The 16987-nt window shown below is 43.2% G+C and overlaps 1 protein-coding gene across 2 annotated transcripts in view; it reads left to right on the top strand.

Moving 5' to 3' along the window:
* Window positions 1-16987, top strand: part of Znf236 (zinc finger protein 236) — a 96769-nt gene that overhangs the window by 14491 nt on the left and 65291 nt on the right. For both annotated transcript variants that reach the window (XM_036204582.1, XM_036204581.1), the window contains exons 4-9: window positions 2435-2613; window positions 5490-5614; window positions 8661-8833; window positions 10227-10370; window positions 14014-14217; window positions 15112-15340. In XM_036204582.1, the coding sequence (XP_036060475.1) occupies window positions 2435-2613; window positions 5490-5614; window positions 8661-8833; window positions 10227-10370; window positions 14014-14217; window positions 15112-15340 (1054 nt within the window). The remainder of the gene's footprint in view (window positions 1-2434; window positions 2614-5489; window positions 5615-8660; window positions 8834-10226; window positions 10371-14013; window positions 14218-15111; window positions 15341-16987) is intronic.

Raw genomic sequence — 16987 nt, 5'->3', positions numbered from 1 at the left:
TTAAGATAGTGTGTGAGGAGACTTGATGATGCTACTGAGGATTTGGAGGAGGCAGAGACTTCCTCAGTTATCTCTGGGCTACAGAGATAGGAGGGAGGTCCTGGCTTCTGAGTGGTCAGGTCAGTAGTAGAGAGACAATGATGGCGTGTCTTGACTTTGGTTCTAGAGGTGTGTTTCATCATCCTTTCTTCACCTGAGCCAATTGTAAGCAACCAGTGTCTTCCCACAGGCATATTCTGAGAGATGTGTGCATGATGTCCATGTAGATTGCTTCCCAAATTTGACCATTTGACCATTCTGTAAAAAGCTGGATGGTGGTGGTGCACGCCTTTTATCCCAGCACTCAGGAAGCAGAGGCAGGAGGATCTCTGTGAGTTTGAGGCTAGCCTGGTCTACAGAACTGGTTCCAGGACAGTCAAACCTTGTCTCAAAAAACAAACAAACAAAAAAGTGACAGAAAAGGTGGTGGGTGTGAGCCTAGCAACAAGGGAACAAGGTGGGGAATGGGGATGTTAGAGTCCAGCTCAGTGTTGTCATTTATGACGTGTTTATATACTTATTTCCATGTGTACATATGTGTGCCTGAGTTTGCATGTGTGCACCGTGTGCACTCTTGGTACCCAAGGAGGTCAGAAGAGGCATCTTTCCTCCTGGAACTGTATGTACATGCAGTTGCAAGCTGCCAAATGTGTGCAGGTCCTCTGGAAGAGTGGTCAGTGCTCTTCACAACTGAGCCGTCTCTCCAGTCCTGTCTTGTAGTTTTGAGCCTTGATAAGGGATAGAATTATTCATAAAAAATTATTAATAAAAAATAAATATTTTCTTTGCCAAACTCATTCATGGATTGGGATTGTTAATTTTTTTCCTTTTGGCAGTATCCTAGAGTAAATTTTTCATTATTTTCCAAGTTACTAACAATCTAGAGTTTATTAATTCATTAAATCATTGTATTATAATGTCAATTTGAAATCACTATTAGATTTTTTTAAGTTTATTTCCTTCATTCTTAACCTTTTTCTACAGCAGAGCTATAAGTACAGTCAGTTAATAAGCTAATATTACTGAGCTTTGCATTCAAAACGGATATACAGAAAAACAGAAGAATTCTGATGGAAAGAAATAGAATCAGCTGGCAGAGTTAACCCCCAATACTATATAAAGAGGGTATTGTGGCATAGGCCTGTAACCCTAGCCACCTACCCAGGGGAGATAGATCAAGGAAGATCAGAAGTTAAAGGTCATCCTTGGTGCATAGTGAGTTTGAGGCTAGCTGGGATTATATGAAACCATGCTTCACAACAAAGAAAAATGACCTTTTGTGATTTGGAACTGATAATAATAGTTTATACTCATGGGCAGAGTACTCTTTTCATGTTTGGACAGTTCACTAGTGTCATGACATAAGTCAATGCTGCACATGAAACTGCACATGTGTTCATGGACTGACGTTGTCTTCATCCAGCACTGGCCATCTGTAGAAGTAATTGTCAGTGCCATGCTCTTTTGTCATCTCTATCATGTCTCTTCACTTTGTCCTTTTCTTCTGCGGGGGCTGGAAGTGAGCACACCAGGCTCATGCAGTTATCACAGACGGTCCATGGTCAAATCAGACCCTACTCCACAGTGGCTAGCCCACACTGTCCAGTCGGAATGGACTGGAATAACTGCCTTCTAGTAGCCACATCACCCCACAACACCCTCATTAAGCTGGTTATTGTGGCACACACCTTTAATCTCACCATTTGGGAGATAGAGGCAGGCAGATCTCATGAGTTTGAGGCTAGCTTGCCCTATGTAGTGAGTTCCAGGCCAGCCAGAGCTACAGAATGAAACCCTGTCTAACAAAAACCAAAAGCCCAAACCGAAGCAAAAACCCCTCATTAAGTAGGTGAGATGATTGTTAAAATATACTTAGATATAAGCTATTCAAGTCCTTAAGACTGGAGGGTTTTTGATGGCTTTGGTTTGGGCACAGGGTAAGTCCTCTGTGTCCCCAACTTAGCAGTCTAGCTTCCCATGTAGGTTACTTGGCGTATAGTTAAAACTCAGTGGACAGTGAGGCATTTCCATTGACAGATGTGTCACCTGCCATTGTGTTTTATGGTGTTCTGTAGATTATAATCTCACCCAGAAGTCTTTTCTGACCTTTTGTGTTGAAGTCCTGTTTCTCTGAACTTTTCATGGAACACATGAACCAGTTGTCAAGTGCCCAATAGCTTTTGATATAGAATTCAGTTTGTTTGAAAATTGTGGTTTTTGTTTTTTATCCTTTACTGGTAGGAATGATTGTTATACATTGCAGTTTGGACACAATGGTGCAGTTTTGAGAGGCGAGGGTGATACTTATTCCAGAGGAAGGTATCATTTGTGGACTGATGTTTACAGTGGCACCAGTCTTTTAAGGAGCGGTGGCTTGGAAATGTTCCTTTTCCAGAACCTCATTTGCTCTGAGTGTGGGGATGAGTTCACGCTGCACAGCCAGCTGGCCATACACATGGAGGAGCACCGGCAGGAGCTGGCAAACAACCGAGCCCACACCTGCAAGGCCTGTAAGGAGGAGTTCGAGACGACGCCCGAGCTGAAGGAGCACATGAAGACTCACTGTAAAGTTAGGTATGGGTCGTTCCCAGACTAGCACAATAAAACCCTGTGGGATACAGAAAACTGGCCTGCTTTGCTGTGGTTGACTCAAGTATTTGGTGTGTAGGAAGACAAGCAACAAATGTGAGCACGCAGCTGACTTGTTCTGGTGTCTAACTGTTGTTAACATGTCGAGTAGAAGTCTAGTTTCCTTATGCGTGTTGGGGACACACACACACTCCTGGCCACACCTATCAGATTTGCAGGTTCTTACATTTTACCTGTTCTTACTTATGTGGTTTCTTTATTTTTTTTATTTTTTAATTTATTTTTGACAATTTGATATATGTATATAATGTATTTTGATCATATTCACCCATTCCTTTCTTTCCTACTCCCTCTCTGCAATTCTTCTTTCCAACACTTCTCATTCCTATTTTTTTAATGTTTTATAAAATCTTTATTGACAAATAATTCACCTAGTATACAATTTGCCCGTTTGCACAATTTGCTAGACTTTAGTCCAGCATCCTCATAGGCCCCTGACACCATCACCACTTTCTATTTTAGAACATTGCTGTCTTCAATTTCATACACACATATAATGTATGGTGATTATGTTCCATCTTAATTTTTTAAATGAACATAATATTTGCAGTTGTAACCATTTTCAAGTTCACAGTTCAGTGGCATGAGTTATATTCAAGATATTCAACTACACTCATCTCATTCCTGTTTTCACTGTCACCAAATTTAGTTGGGTTTGCTTGCATGTGCACGGTTGTGGTATTATTTCCTGGATCATGGCAGCTTACAAGTGGCTATCCTCCTGAGGCACAAGCAGCCATTGACTGCCAATGGCTCCTCAGGCAGGATGGAGGCTCCATGGAGCTGATGGGTCAGTATTGTGCAGATGTGTGCAGGTGAGCACAGCTGTGTGCTCATGAGTGCGGTGGCCACATCTTGTCTAGAAAGCTGCTTCACAACATCCTCCTCAGCCTCCAGCTCTTCATTCTTAATGCTCCTTCTCCTCCATTGGTCCCTGAGCCTTTGGTGGGAAGGAATTTTTGTTTCTTAATAACAGAGAAGTAAAGGAGGTTGTCTTGGCTGCTGGGCTTCCCTTTCCTGTTGGTGGCCATCAGCTGTCACTTTCACTGAGCTGACTTCCCATGTCTTCTGTTGTTTTTGGTTGTGTATGTGGGCTTTTGTTTGTTTGTTTTAAAGATAGGGTCTCTCTCTGTAGCCCATGTTGGCCTCCTGCTCATGGAGATCCTGAGTACTAGGATAACAGGTGTATGCCTCTGTGCTGGTCACCAAGCTGATTCTGACAGACTGCTGTAAAGGACAGTGTCGGCGATTGTTCAACAGTTCTGTTATCAATTTAGTCTGCCACCATGCCAAGGTCCAATGGTTAGGAAATGTCTTATTTTTAACAAGAAGTCTTATACCAGTTAACTCAGAAGGTTTGTGGAGTCTATAAACACTGGGCAGCATGTAATATACTCCTAGGGTGCACTTTAGACAGGGGAACTGAGAAGATGGTTCCTGCCTTCTGTCTTTCACGTTCACTTTGCCTATTGTTGACTAATATACCCATTACTTTAGTGTCTGATTTGTTTTTGTTTTTTGAGACAGGATTTTGCTGTGTAGTCCAGGCTGACCTTAAACTTACCATCTCTTACCTCCATATCCTGAGTGCTAGGTTATAGGCATCCATTGCTATTTCAGTGGTTTTTACTTTAAAAATACAGTGTGGGTTGGGAATGTATCTCAGTTGATAGAGTGCTTGCCTACCATGCACAAAGTTCTGGGTTCAGTCCCCAGCACTCTAGCATGTGTGATGGTGCATGTGTGTACTCTAAGCAGTAGGGAAGTAGAGGCAGGATCACTGGGAATGTTCTCATTCTCTCTCTACATGTGAATCCGTATACATGTGTATAGAAGACATGCTTTCTGCACACACTGGGTTCAGGAGCTGATTGGAAATGTACGGCTGGTTGCTTTTCTCATGGACAGCCTTAGCAGGAGGGCAGCAGGGTGCCAGGAGGCTATCTGTTCTGTGGGTAGGCCGTGCTCTCTTGCAGTGTTGGTGGCTGGTAGGTGGCATGTTTGAGAGTAAAACAAGCAGCTTTTGAAGATGGGTTTGGAGACTCCTGTGTGAGGTCTTAAGATTTGAACCTAAGGAGTTTCCATTTCTTGACATGGGAAGGAACAGGTTGACATGGTACAGGGTTCCTTCTTCTTCTCTTTTTGTTAGTACGAGAGATTTATTGGGAGAGGGGAGAGAGAGTAAAAAAGTGAAAGGACATCTTCGAGTGGGGACATGAGAGAGGCAGACAGACAGACAGACAGGAAAACAAGAGGAACAAGAGAGGGGACTGACGGACAGGCACTTTTAAGGGGTACATGTCGCAGAGCTGACAGTGGAAAAGCACCTGGTGGCAGGTGATGATGGTGTAACTGCTCGGAGGCTGAGCCAGGGGCACAGGGTTCTTTTTGATGTTTGCCTGTTGGTGCTGGCCAGTGTCCAGGGAGGTCAAGTAAAGAGTCACTTGTCTAGCTGTGTGGTGGAAGGTACTACTGATCACAAAGAGCTGTGGGAGAGCATGGACTTGTTGGTGGAGAACTCCTATCTGCATGGGCCTCTATGTTGACTGAACCAACAAAACATGCTTTAAAAGATACCTTCTCCTTTGCTTCCCAGTCACTGTGAGGGCTAGAACAAACCAAGCTTCGCTTTTCACAAGACTCGTAAATGTGTGCTTTTGTGTTTGTATGTTGGACAGATAAATGTCTGATTTATCATTAAAGCATGTTCTGATGACCACCCAGCTGACCTCTGTGGTAGTAGTTCACTTAGAAACTGTAATGTAAGGATGACTCAATGTTTTCCCCGTATGTCGTACTAGGGCATCAGGTACAAGATCTTACAATCGGAACGTTGACAGGAGCAGCTTCACATACTCGTGCCCACACTGTGGAAAGACATTTCAAAAGCCCAGTCAGTTAACGCGACACATAAGGATACACACAGGTATGAGAAACATATGCTTTCCCATGGTTTATGATGTGACTTGAAGGGAAGAAAATGTGCTTACTGTTAACTCAACTTGTAGTTTAACCCTAGCTTTTCTGTAGTTCCCTGTGTAACCTTGCTGTAGTTAGCTAATGTTTCTGATTTCATTCTCTGAAAAGCGGAGAGTCTGTGTGTGTCAAGTAGTTGTTCTAGATTATAAATGAAAAAATGCAGAGAAGTGTTGGGTCAGAGAGCTCCAGTCAGTTGGAGTTGACATTATGGTTGTTACTTGTGTGGCACCTGGCCTAGTTAGGTCTACAGAAGTAAAGGCAGCACAGGGTCTGTGTGGGTGACAATTTGGCTTTAATGAAGCAGGCTACAAAACGCTAAGGCAGCTGGGCATGGCAGAACAAACCTGTAATCCTAGTACTCAGGAGGCTGAGGTAGGAAGATAGGGCTTTGGGGACACCTTAGTTACATAGTGAGTTCCAGGCCAGCCTGGTCTACAGTTTGAGACTTTGCTTCACAAAACCAACCAACTAACCAACTAAACAGCATTAAAGTAACAAAACCCTTATTTCTCCATGTATTACCTTGCTTGAGTATTTGAAATGAATACACTATTCACAACTGAATAGTCTGCCATTTTGTGTAAGACAGTTTATGCTATTGTGAATAGTGCATGTGTTCTTTAGAGAAGGATGAAGGAAATACCAACATGTATATATTTAAAATTAAGATAATAATGACTCGTGCTCTGGATTGTTTCATTTACAGTGACAGAACAGCATGGACTTATTGCTGTTTGGCTGGCTGCTTTGACCAGTTCTGATTGGGCTTTGCTGCTTTTTCCATTATTTGTGTGTGTGTGTGTGTGTGTGTGTGTGTGTGTCCTAATGAAATGTCTCATATACTGTATTGCAGAATCACTCAGATAATTTCTTAGCTCATTTATATGCCAGTATAAAGTTGATATTTTCAGAGCATCTTTCTATATTCCCTAAATCAAGGGAAGGAAAAAAGTGCAGTCTTTAGATTGTTGGCATAGGGACATGATTTAGGTGGTCGAGTACTTGTCCACCATGCCTAAAGTCCTGGGTTCGGTTTCTGGTACTACACAAACTAGATGTGGTGGTATATGCTTGTCATCCTAGCATTTGGGAGGTGGAGGCAGGAGGATCAAAAGTTCAAGGTCAGCCAGGCATGGTAATGCACACCTTTGATACCAATACTCTGGAGGCAGAAGCAGGGGAGCTGTGTGAGTTCAAGGCTAGCTTGGTCTACATTGGGAATTCTAGACCAGAAGGGATATATGATGAGACCTTGTCTCAAAAAGAGTAAAGTTTAAGGTCAACATTAACTGTATAGTAAGTTTGAGGCCAGTCTGGGATACATGAAACCCTGTATCAAAAGGAAAAAAATGTGATAAAACATTGTGTTTTAGAGAGTTAAATTCTAGCTTATCTTCCTTTAATGAAAAAAAAAATAGCTTGAAGGGAGTTACATCTCTTAAGGTAGGAGCATGCAAAGAAAACAGTATTAACACTGCTTTCTTAGGCCTTTTATACCATTAACAGTTTGATGTCTGCTCCTTGAGATTTTTTTTTATGCACGTCCATAAATGCATATATCAGAGTAGCACATTCCCTGTCATAATGCTGTTGGACACTTTCATGTGATTTTGGGAATTGACCATGTCATCATGGCTGGCCTCTTGAGTACATGGAGTGCTGGGGAAGTCCTCAGCATCTTCTTACTAGCCTGCAAAGCTCGAGAGCAGGTAGGCTAATAAACATGCTCCTAAGAAGTAGGCTCATGTGTTCTCTGCTTGGTCTTTGAGTGGATGTACCTCATGTGACGTGATGATGTGATGTGGTGATCTTCATGGGCTACTGCAGTTCTATGAACCCCATCCAGGAAAGGCGAGGTGCATCTCAGTTAATAGCACTAGAGCAGAAAGGATGCCTCTGGTAAGGACACCCAATGCCTAGGACCCCGGTTCTTGTTGAGCATCCTAGCTGTGTGTCCCTCCCCAATGGTACCTCTTCTCTAAGATCACTCCCATCTCCATCTTACTAATTCTCTTAACTCCAAGGTCAGTTCAGAGAAGTAGGGAATCTATCTGCTCATATATTTCCCAGGGAATGGAATTTTTAAGACATTGAACTAGTTTGTGGTTAGAGTTTAGCTATGTAAGTGTCCCTTTTCAGTCATTTATAAGTGAATGACCCCATAGAATGATAATGCATGTGACATACTGAGGTTAAGAGTCATGAACAGGACAGTTAAAAACCTTTCTCTCTTGGCGCATGTATTATAAGAGAAGTTGAATAATAAGTGAACTGTCAAAAGTTACCGATTACAGGTCATATGGAGGGAATTAAGGAGAAAAGGGGATCAAGGATTACAGGATAGACATGGGGGATTTTGAAATCAAGTAGAATTGGTTGAAAAGTCATTCTTGTGATACTGTGGCAGGGGCAGAAGAACCATGAGGGAGCAAGCTCTGGGGGTTCTCAGGGAGGATGGGCAGGCCTAGGTGACAGACCTTCCATGGAGCTGTGTCCTGTGTGAGGGAACAGAAGGTTCAGTAGAGAACAGTAGTGTGAAGAGACCACCCAGCTGAGTGGGACTGAGAAGCTCTGGAGGCATTGAGCAAAGCAAGCTTGCTGTGCTATCATTCAGAAAGAGTCCCTCTGTTGAGGGCAGCCCGGATAGGGCCTGGAGGAAGCCCCAGGGCTGCTCAGGGTTTAGGAGGAAGGATGGGGCTGGGCCCTGCGGAGGCGGTGGTTGGAGACAGTGAGCAGGGCTGACCAGGGAGTAAGTAGGCTGAGAGAAAGCCATGGAGGATTGGCTCTGCAAGAACTGCCGTGGGATTTGCCTGGGGTATGGAAAGGTCTGTCTAAGACAGGTTGACATTTTAAGAGAAACCTGTGTACATGAGTTCGGAACCCCTGGGAGATGTTTTGGCTGGAGCCATAGGTTGGAGCTTTGAGTTTATGTGCCGTGTGTATTTCTCTCCTCCTAAAATGCTCACATGGTGATTCCTTTTCTCTCTGGCTAGGTGAAAGGCCGTTCAAATGCAGTGAGTGTGGAAAAGCTTTTAACCAGAAAGGGGCACTGCAGACCCACATGATCAAGCACACAGGAGAAAAGCCGCACGCCTGTGCCTTTTGTCCTGCCGCCTTTTCTCAGAAGGGGAACCTGCAGTCCCATGTGCAGAGGGTCCACTCAGAGGTGAGCATGGTGTTTGGGCTTTATGCACTATCTCAGAGTGAGTTCATGACTAGCCTGAGAAAGTATGTCACAGTTTTGAAAAGTACAGATTGAGCTTATGTACAGTAACCTATTTTAGCAGAAATACATTGATGGGAACCTACTGTTTTTGTTGTTGTTGACAGGTCTTGCTTTGTGGCTTTGGCTGGTGTGGTACTCAGTATGTAGCTTAGGCTGACCTTGCATTCATTGCAAGTCCTTCAGCTTCTTGAGTGTTGGGATTATGTGTGCCACTGTACCAGACACTTTTGGGTTTATTATACGTGGGGGAAATACAAAATCTTATCTTGTCCTCTTACTTTTACTAAGTATTTGAGAATGATAATACTTTTAGTAGGTGTGACCTGTTGACCATAATCATCAGTTTCAGCAATAGACACGGTCAAGTATAAGAAGTGAAAGACAAGAAGCATAACAGAAAGTGCTGGTCTTATGCAGACAGCCTGGAGCTGGCACGTGGCACACTTTTATACATTATTGCCTTACTGCGTGGGGCAGCTCAAATGATTGCAGTTGGCTTAATTGTAGATCTCCAGGAAACATTTGTGTTTACTAGGTTAAACTTTGTTGTTGTTTTTTTTTTTTTTTTTTTTTTTTTTTCCAAGACAGGGTTTCTTTGTGTTTTGGTGCCTGTTCTGGATCTCGCTCTGTAGACCAGACTGGCCTTGAACTTACAGAGATCCACCTGGCTCTGCCTCCCAAGTGCTAGGAATAAAGGCGTGCACCACCAGTGCCTGGCTTAAACTTTGTTTTAGTAGCAGTGTGTCTATTAGTTATAGTGTCTTAGTTATGGCCTAATTTCAGAATATAAAGGAATATTTTAACACAAATACTTTTTTATTGTACAATAGAAACTATCATTTAAAAAAAACAAATATGTATCTTTAAATTTTCATGGAGTTAAACCTTAAGTACCACCTGGGGAGCTAAAAATGTAACAAAAATTGAATAACTGACACATATAATCTCAACACTCAGGAGGCTGAGGCAGGAGGATTGTGAGTTTGAGGGCAGTCTGGGCTAGTTAGCAAAATTTTGTCTTAATAATGACAATAAAAAACCAAAATAAACCCAACAGAATAAAAACAAAGCTAGGGCTTGGAATAGCTCTGCTCAGAGTGCTCGCTTTGCAGACATGAGGACTTGAGTTCAGTCTCCAGAATCCACATTGGAGAAAAAAAGCCAGGTGTGATGGCACACGTGTGTGATCCCAGTGCTGTGGAGGTAGAGACAGGCAGATCCTGAGGGCTTGCTGGCCAGTCCATCTAGCTGAATCAGCAAGTTCTAGGCAAATTTTCTTTGCTATAACTTAAATATGTTCATCTATTACCTAAAACTTTTTCCTTTTTTTAAGGTAAAAAATGGGCCTACTTATAACTGTACAGAATGTAGCTGCATTTTTAAAAGTTTAGGTAGCTTAAACACTCATATCAGCAAGATGCACATGGGTGGACCCTCGAATTCCACAAGTTCTTCAGAGACTGCGCATGTTATAACGGTAAGTTTTATCATCTGATTTCTAGAGGGGCTTAAAAAACAAAAATCTCAAATCTCATCTTAAATATGAACCTTTAAGTTAAGTATTTAGTACCAAAAAGTACAGTTAAGGTTTTCTAAGTACAATGTTTTTGTTTTTTTTCCTAATTAATAAAAATGAATCTGTCTAAACGTACATAGTCTTGATGTATAGCTTGTCATCTAAACTGTAGAACTGGGGAAAATTATCAGTAATTTATGGAGTTCAATTCTTGCAGTCAATGCTATTGATGACCATTAAACCTTATTTATCTTTAAGAGTTAATCTGCGTTGTAGGTAATGTTTCTCATTTTCTCATGTGGCAGTAATAATATCTCCTAAGTCTTTTGGAATATCAGATTCTGCTTTCCAGTACATGTATTAAGAACTGGAATGACTCTAAGTACAGACAGGCATACTCAAACATGTTACCCAGAAAAACACAGCCCCACACAAATGCACACATGGACACACACACATTTATGTGTGTGTTTTTCCTAGGATTTTATAACAGATTAATCAGTAACTTCTACCATATTTGATCAGTTGATAATAAATCACAAAATCAAAGCATAGAATGTAGTGTCGTTAAAGTTGACTACCAAGTACAGAAGAGCTTTCATTCTGTTTTGAATATTTTAGTATGTCAGTAACCAAATAATAGTTTCACCATTTCCTTTGACAGTATGTAAATCAAAAGGTGGTTATACTAAATAATCTGGATAATAACTTGTGTGTGTATGAGAGAGAGGGAGCGTGCTACAGAGAGAGGAGAGAGAGTGAGCATAAGAGAGAGAGAGAGCTGCGTCCACAATAGGATTGTTTCTTTTCTTTTTGGTTTTTCGAGACAGAGTTTCTCTGTGTACTTTTGGTGCCTTTCCTGGAACTCACTTTGTTGACCAGGCTGGCCTCGAACTCACAGAGATCTGCCTGGCTCTGCCTCCTGAATGCTGGGATTAAGGCATGCACTGCCACCCAGCTGGATTGTTTCTTTTTTAAACCTCTTTTTTTCTGAAGTGTGTTACTTTCTTCAGAAATCCACTCCTGCTGCATCTGATCTGCTTCTTTCTTCTCCCTTCTTCCATCCTTCACGACTCTTGCCCTCGCTGGAGGCCTGTTTGTGTCTCAGAAGATAAAGTTAAGCCAGATTGCCATGCACACCTGGTGAAGGCTTACTTTGTATGCATGTGACCAAGTGTATTCATCAAGGTTCTTTAGAGGAACAGAATTTACAGAATGAATGTCTATCTGTCTGTCTGTCTGTCTATCTATCTATCCTCCATTCATTCATCTATCTATCTATCTATCTATCTATCTATCTATCTATCTAAATCTATCTATCACCAGTCTGTCTGATCTATCTCTGTTGTCTGTCTGTCCATCCATCCATTTATCCACCCATCCCATCCATCCATCCATCCATCAATCCATCTATCAATCATCTACCTATTTATATATCATCTGTCTGTCTGTCTATCATATGGTTTTCCCCCAAAGAGAATTCATTAGATGGCTTACAGGCAGGCTATGGTCCAGCTAGTCTAACAATGACTGTCTACCAACAGAAGGTCCAAGAATCCAATAGCTTCACAGTGCACAAGTCTGCTGTCTCAGAATGGTCTTCAGTATACCCCAGAATCCTGAAGAGTAGGCTCTAATGCCAGTGAAGGGATGGACTTGCTAGTGAGAGTGAGGACAATCAGGCAAAGAGATCCAGCTTCCTTCCTCCATGTCCTTATATAGTCTGTCCATAGAAGGGCTGGCCCAGATTTAAGGTGGAACTTCGCACCTTGAATCCTCTGGATTAAAGGTGGATCTTCCCAACTCAAAAGATTTAATTATGAAAAACATCTCTCACAAGTATGCCCAGACCTCTTTGGGTTTTAGTTCGTTTCCAGATGTAGTCAAATTGACAACCAAGAATGGCCACCACACCAAGGAACCTGTTTGCTTGTTTTTTCTTAAGTTTTAATCTTTTGTTTGACTAGTCATTTTCACTACCCTCCATTCATCTATCTCTTTTCTTTTCTTTTTTTTTGGTTTTTCGAGACAGGGTTTCTCTGTGTAGCTTTGCGCCTGTCCTGGACTAGCTCTGTAGCCCAGGCTGGCCTGGAACTCACAGAGATCCGCCTGCCTCTGCCTCCGAGTGCTGGGATTACAGGCGTGCCCACCACGGCCCGGCTCTCATCCGTCTCTTTTATCCTTCCCCTCCCTGCTAGACCTTGTCTTCTCAACAAGCCCCTTCTACTTTCTGTGTGTGGTCAGTGAAGTGTATGTGAGGCTTTGCCTGAGCATGGCCGAGAGTTAATTTCGGGAGCCGTGGCTCCACCCCTAGAGAACGACACCACCTCCTTCAGCAGCTCTGAATTGCTAGTGGTCCTCTGGGGAGGGGTAGACCCAGAGGCCCCCTCGTCCATAGTGAATTGTCGAGGGATCCAGTGTCTACCCTTGTGCAGATAATCCTAGCTGCAGTGAGTTCCTGACTGGGAAGGCTGTGCCAGTTTCTCTCTTTGGCTACATGTCCCACCAGCCTCTGGCTCGTGTTCTTTCCATCCCTCTTCCTTGGGAACCCACTCTTCAGTATGGTGTCAGAGCACAGAGGACTTTAGTTTGAGGGACTAAATGCCATAGAAAGCACCCTAAGTCTCTTTAGATAGTTTGTTCTTTTTATTTTGGTAGAGGTAGGCCTCTTTTTAAAAACCATTCTCCCCCCCTTTCTTCCTCCCTTCCTTCTTTCCTCCCTTCCTTCTTTCCTTCCTTCCTTCCTTCCTTCCTTCCTTCCTTCCTTCCATCCACCCACCCACCCATCCATCCATCCATCCATCCATCCATCCATCCATCCATCCATCCATCATCCATTGCCTGAAGGTAAATTCCCTGTGGTTCTATGGAGGATGGCACGAGATTCTGTAGCATCGTTTCAGCATTATTTGTCTAGCAGTTTTACGAATACAAGACTAAAACAGGATGTACAGTGACCTCCCAGTATTTTCTTCCTGCCAGTCGCTTTTGTTATTAGGGAACACCATGTGTTGCTGGGGTACACTTGCTGTCACTGGTGAGTGACTTCAGATATATTGTTACTAACTGTGTAGCTCCCTTTGGCCATTGCATTCTGTAGATGTAGGTGAGTCTGTCCACCTCTGCCGCACCAGGCTTAACTTGCACTGCCCTTAACCGACATTGGACCTGGCATCTCAGCTCCTGAGGTCTGGCAGAAGTCAGGCTGGATTTTCCAGTACTTTCTTGGCTATAGCATATCAGAAATGTGTTAAATATTTTGTCCACATTGGCTTCCCTCCCTTTCTTTGCCTCCATGTCTGTCTTTCCTTAATGTTATGGTTTTTTAATTCACTCAGTCTGTTTTGGTAGATAATGGAAAGATGAAGGTTGATAGCCTCTACCCCTCACCTAAGAACTCTTAGACTGTTGAGGAAGGGTTTATTGAGTGTCTTCTTATAAGATCTAACATTGTGCTTCACAGAAATCACTGGGGAATTGCATTTCAGCTTTAAATTTGGGAAGCAGCAGTAGCTTTTGATGCCATTAGAGAGGATGCTCCCTTAATATAGTTTGTGTTTAAATTAGAAGATGCATTTTTAATGAAAATGTTGCTGTGTTCCAGGCCACGATCTTTCAGACTTTGCCTCTGCAGCAGGTGGAAGCCCAGGTCTCATCAGTCTCTGGTCAGCAGAATTCTCAGGCAGTGACTGATGTCATTCAGCAGCTTCTGGAACTGTCTGAGCCGGGGCCGGTAGAGGCACAGCAGTCCCCACAGTCTGGGCGGCAACTGAGTGTGACAGTGGGCATCAACCAGGACATCCTCCAGGTGAAGCATGCTTACCTACTGGGCAAGGCTTTCATGTTTGGGTTCTCAGAAATCAGGGTTTATTAATGAGCAGTAGAGATGCAAGGAGTGTGGTTTAACAATGTGGCCATATTGAAAATGGTAGTAGTAACAAAATATGTGATCACCAACAGGAGGTGGTGGATTCTAAACAATTTGTTAATCTAAGAAACTGTACACTTAAGAAAAATGGAACCTTTTTTTTTTTTTAATTCCATAAATGAGCTAACTAGACATGGGTAGGTTCTTTAAAGATTGTCCTGTGTCCATCTATCTCTGTTGAGAGAGTTGAAGTGTTCATTCTTCCTGAGATGCAGGTCTACTAGTTAGATGGTCCTAGGCATGCACAGTATAGAGGACGTGGATGTTGGTTGTGTCACTGATGTGTGAATGAATGGTCCCAGCACTTCTGGGAGATGAGGAGGAGGGATGTTGGTAGCAGTTTCTCAGTTCTCCCAGCTCTGGGCCAGAGTGTTGCTTTCACAGATGTGTTTTCCCCCAGTGAGGCGGCTGCCCTCTTTTCTCTGTACCTTATGATAAGTTGGTTAGGGTGTGCCTCAAAGGTGGACCCAAAGTCACTTATGACTCAAATATGTTTAGAGACACCTCAAGTTGTTTGAGCTAAGATTTCTGAATGTTAATTAATTATTTTAATCCCATTAATTTAAGAACTGTAACTACTTATGTCATGTTTTGGGTGGGGGTGAGATGTCAGGTATTAGAAGAGGTGTTGCAGCCTCCGAGAGGAATTGTAGAGCTTCTTTCTTGGAGTGAGTTAGCGTTCTGTGGGTAAGACTTTATGGCATCTTGGGTAGCTTTTGGTAGGCACATTTGGGCTGTCGCCTTTTCTAACCTTATAGTTTTGTTCTGTCTCAGCAAGCCTTAGAAAACAGTGGGCTGTCTTCACTTCCAGTTGCAGCACCTCCCAGCGACTGCAGCCATGCTCAGACGTCCACAGGGTCTCCTCAGAGTCCACATGCCTCTAGTGTCTCTGCTGAACAAGCTGATTCCATGGATGCTGAGCAGGAAAAGGGACAGGAAAGCCCTGAGAAGATGGATAAGAAAGAGAAAAAAATTATGAAGAAGAAGTCACCGTTTCTGCCTGGTAATTTACTATATACTTTTCCTCTCAGATACTTTGATGGTGTTATGCTTGTGTTAGGAAATGTGCCTGCACTTTCCTGAAGTGATGTCTTCACATCAGGCTCTGCATCTTCACTATAGCTGACTGGTGTTGAGAAGAGAAGAGTGATAACCACACAGTTCTTCATGTCCTCCTTCTCAGAAGGCTGCTTTCCTGTGCCTGGGCACAGGGCTGGCTCTCAGAGTGTCTTTATCTTCTTGCTGTTTCATCTGGGGGCTTCGAGCAACTCTAGATCCATGGCTTCTTCAATTCTTGCTCTGGCTGCTACTTGCCCTGTGGCTCCCTTACCCCACAGCCTCCTGGAAGACTCTCCTCATTCTTCACAGGTGACAGAATTACTTGACAGCTTTCAGGCCTATTCCACCTGAACTGCCAGCCTGTCTTACTCCTTGCCGACCCTTTTCCACTGTTCTGGGTCTTCCTTCACCTGGCCCAGCCTGTACTCAGGCTTTCTTGTGCTGTTCTAGACATCCTCCTACTTTACAGCTGGATTCCTGCTATCCCAACCCTGCTTTTAGGGGCCTTTCTGCATAGAGAATGTCTTTGTCTTTACCCTTCAAGTCACTATAAACTGGCTATCTCTCAAGACTGATTTTAGTGTGATGCATGAAGGCTCTCGACTGAGCTCTTTCCGACCCCATCTATCCAGCATACTGCTGCTGGATGGTGTGATGCTCGATGAGGATTGTTGGCAATGTCTTTGCTGCACTGCCTCTGGCCTGGAGTGTGGTCTCAGTTGGCTGCCCTGGGTTGCTTGTTGCTCTTTCACAGCAGCAGGTGTTCGCCAAGAGTCCTGTGCTGTACAGACCTCTTCTGTGACTGTAAGTCTTGGGCAACATGGCCATCTCTGTGGGCACAATGACATGTGAATGGGGAACACTGGTTTCTCATTCAACCAACATCACAACAGCATTCTTTGGTTCCCTTGATCTGGTACATTGCTCCCTGTGAGAGAAATGGGGTGGTGAGATGGAGCATCTGAACTTCACGGTCTGAAGGAAAAGGGAAGGACAAACCTTTTTGTCTACATATGCTTCTAATGAACAGATGCAAATTCAGAGCCCATGGTGTGAAACCCTTTACGTGTGTGATCACAGCTCTTGTCTAGTTGTGCTAAAGTAAAGATATTCTCAGATCTGTCTGCAGGCCACTGCGTGAGGAATAATCTTCATGAGTCCTTTTCCAATGCTCTGACTAAGTTTCTGGGAGAAGCAACTTAATCTGGGAAGGGATTATTTCAGCCATGATTTCAGAGAGCAGATGATAATGGGGAAACTGTGGCAGCTGGTGTCATTGCGTCATTTCATGTCAGGAGGCAGAGTGATGGATGCTGGTACTCAACTCACTTTCTCTTTTCTCATTCAGCCTGGCACCCCAGTCTGTGGAATTTGACCACTCACATTCCCCACATTCAGGGTGGGTCTTTCTTTTTCAGTTAGATCTCTCTGGAAACACTTACAGGTGTGATTCCACTCCCAGTTAGCTTAATGATGAAATTAGTCCCTAGTATCTTTTATACCCGTGAATGTGGTTTTCTTCCTATTGATGTCTTAGAGTCTAAAGATCTGGCAAATTTTCTATTGGACTTATTCTTTTATCTTGTTTTTG

This window comes from Onychomys torridus, chromosome 13 (assembly GCF_903995425.1).
Source record: "Onychomys torridus chromosome 13, mOncTor1.1, whole genome shotgun sequence".
In the NCBI taxonomy this organism is placed as follows: domain Eukaryota; kingdom Metazoa; phylum Chordata; class Mammalia; order Rodentia; family Cricetidae; genus Onychomys; species Onychomys torridus.
Note: the sequence above shows the minus strand (reverse complement) of the source record. Positions and strands in the feature narration are given on the sequence as shown.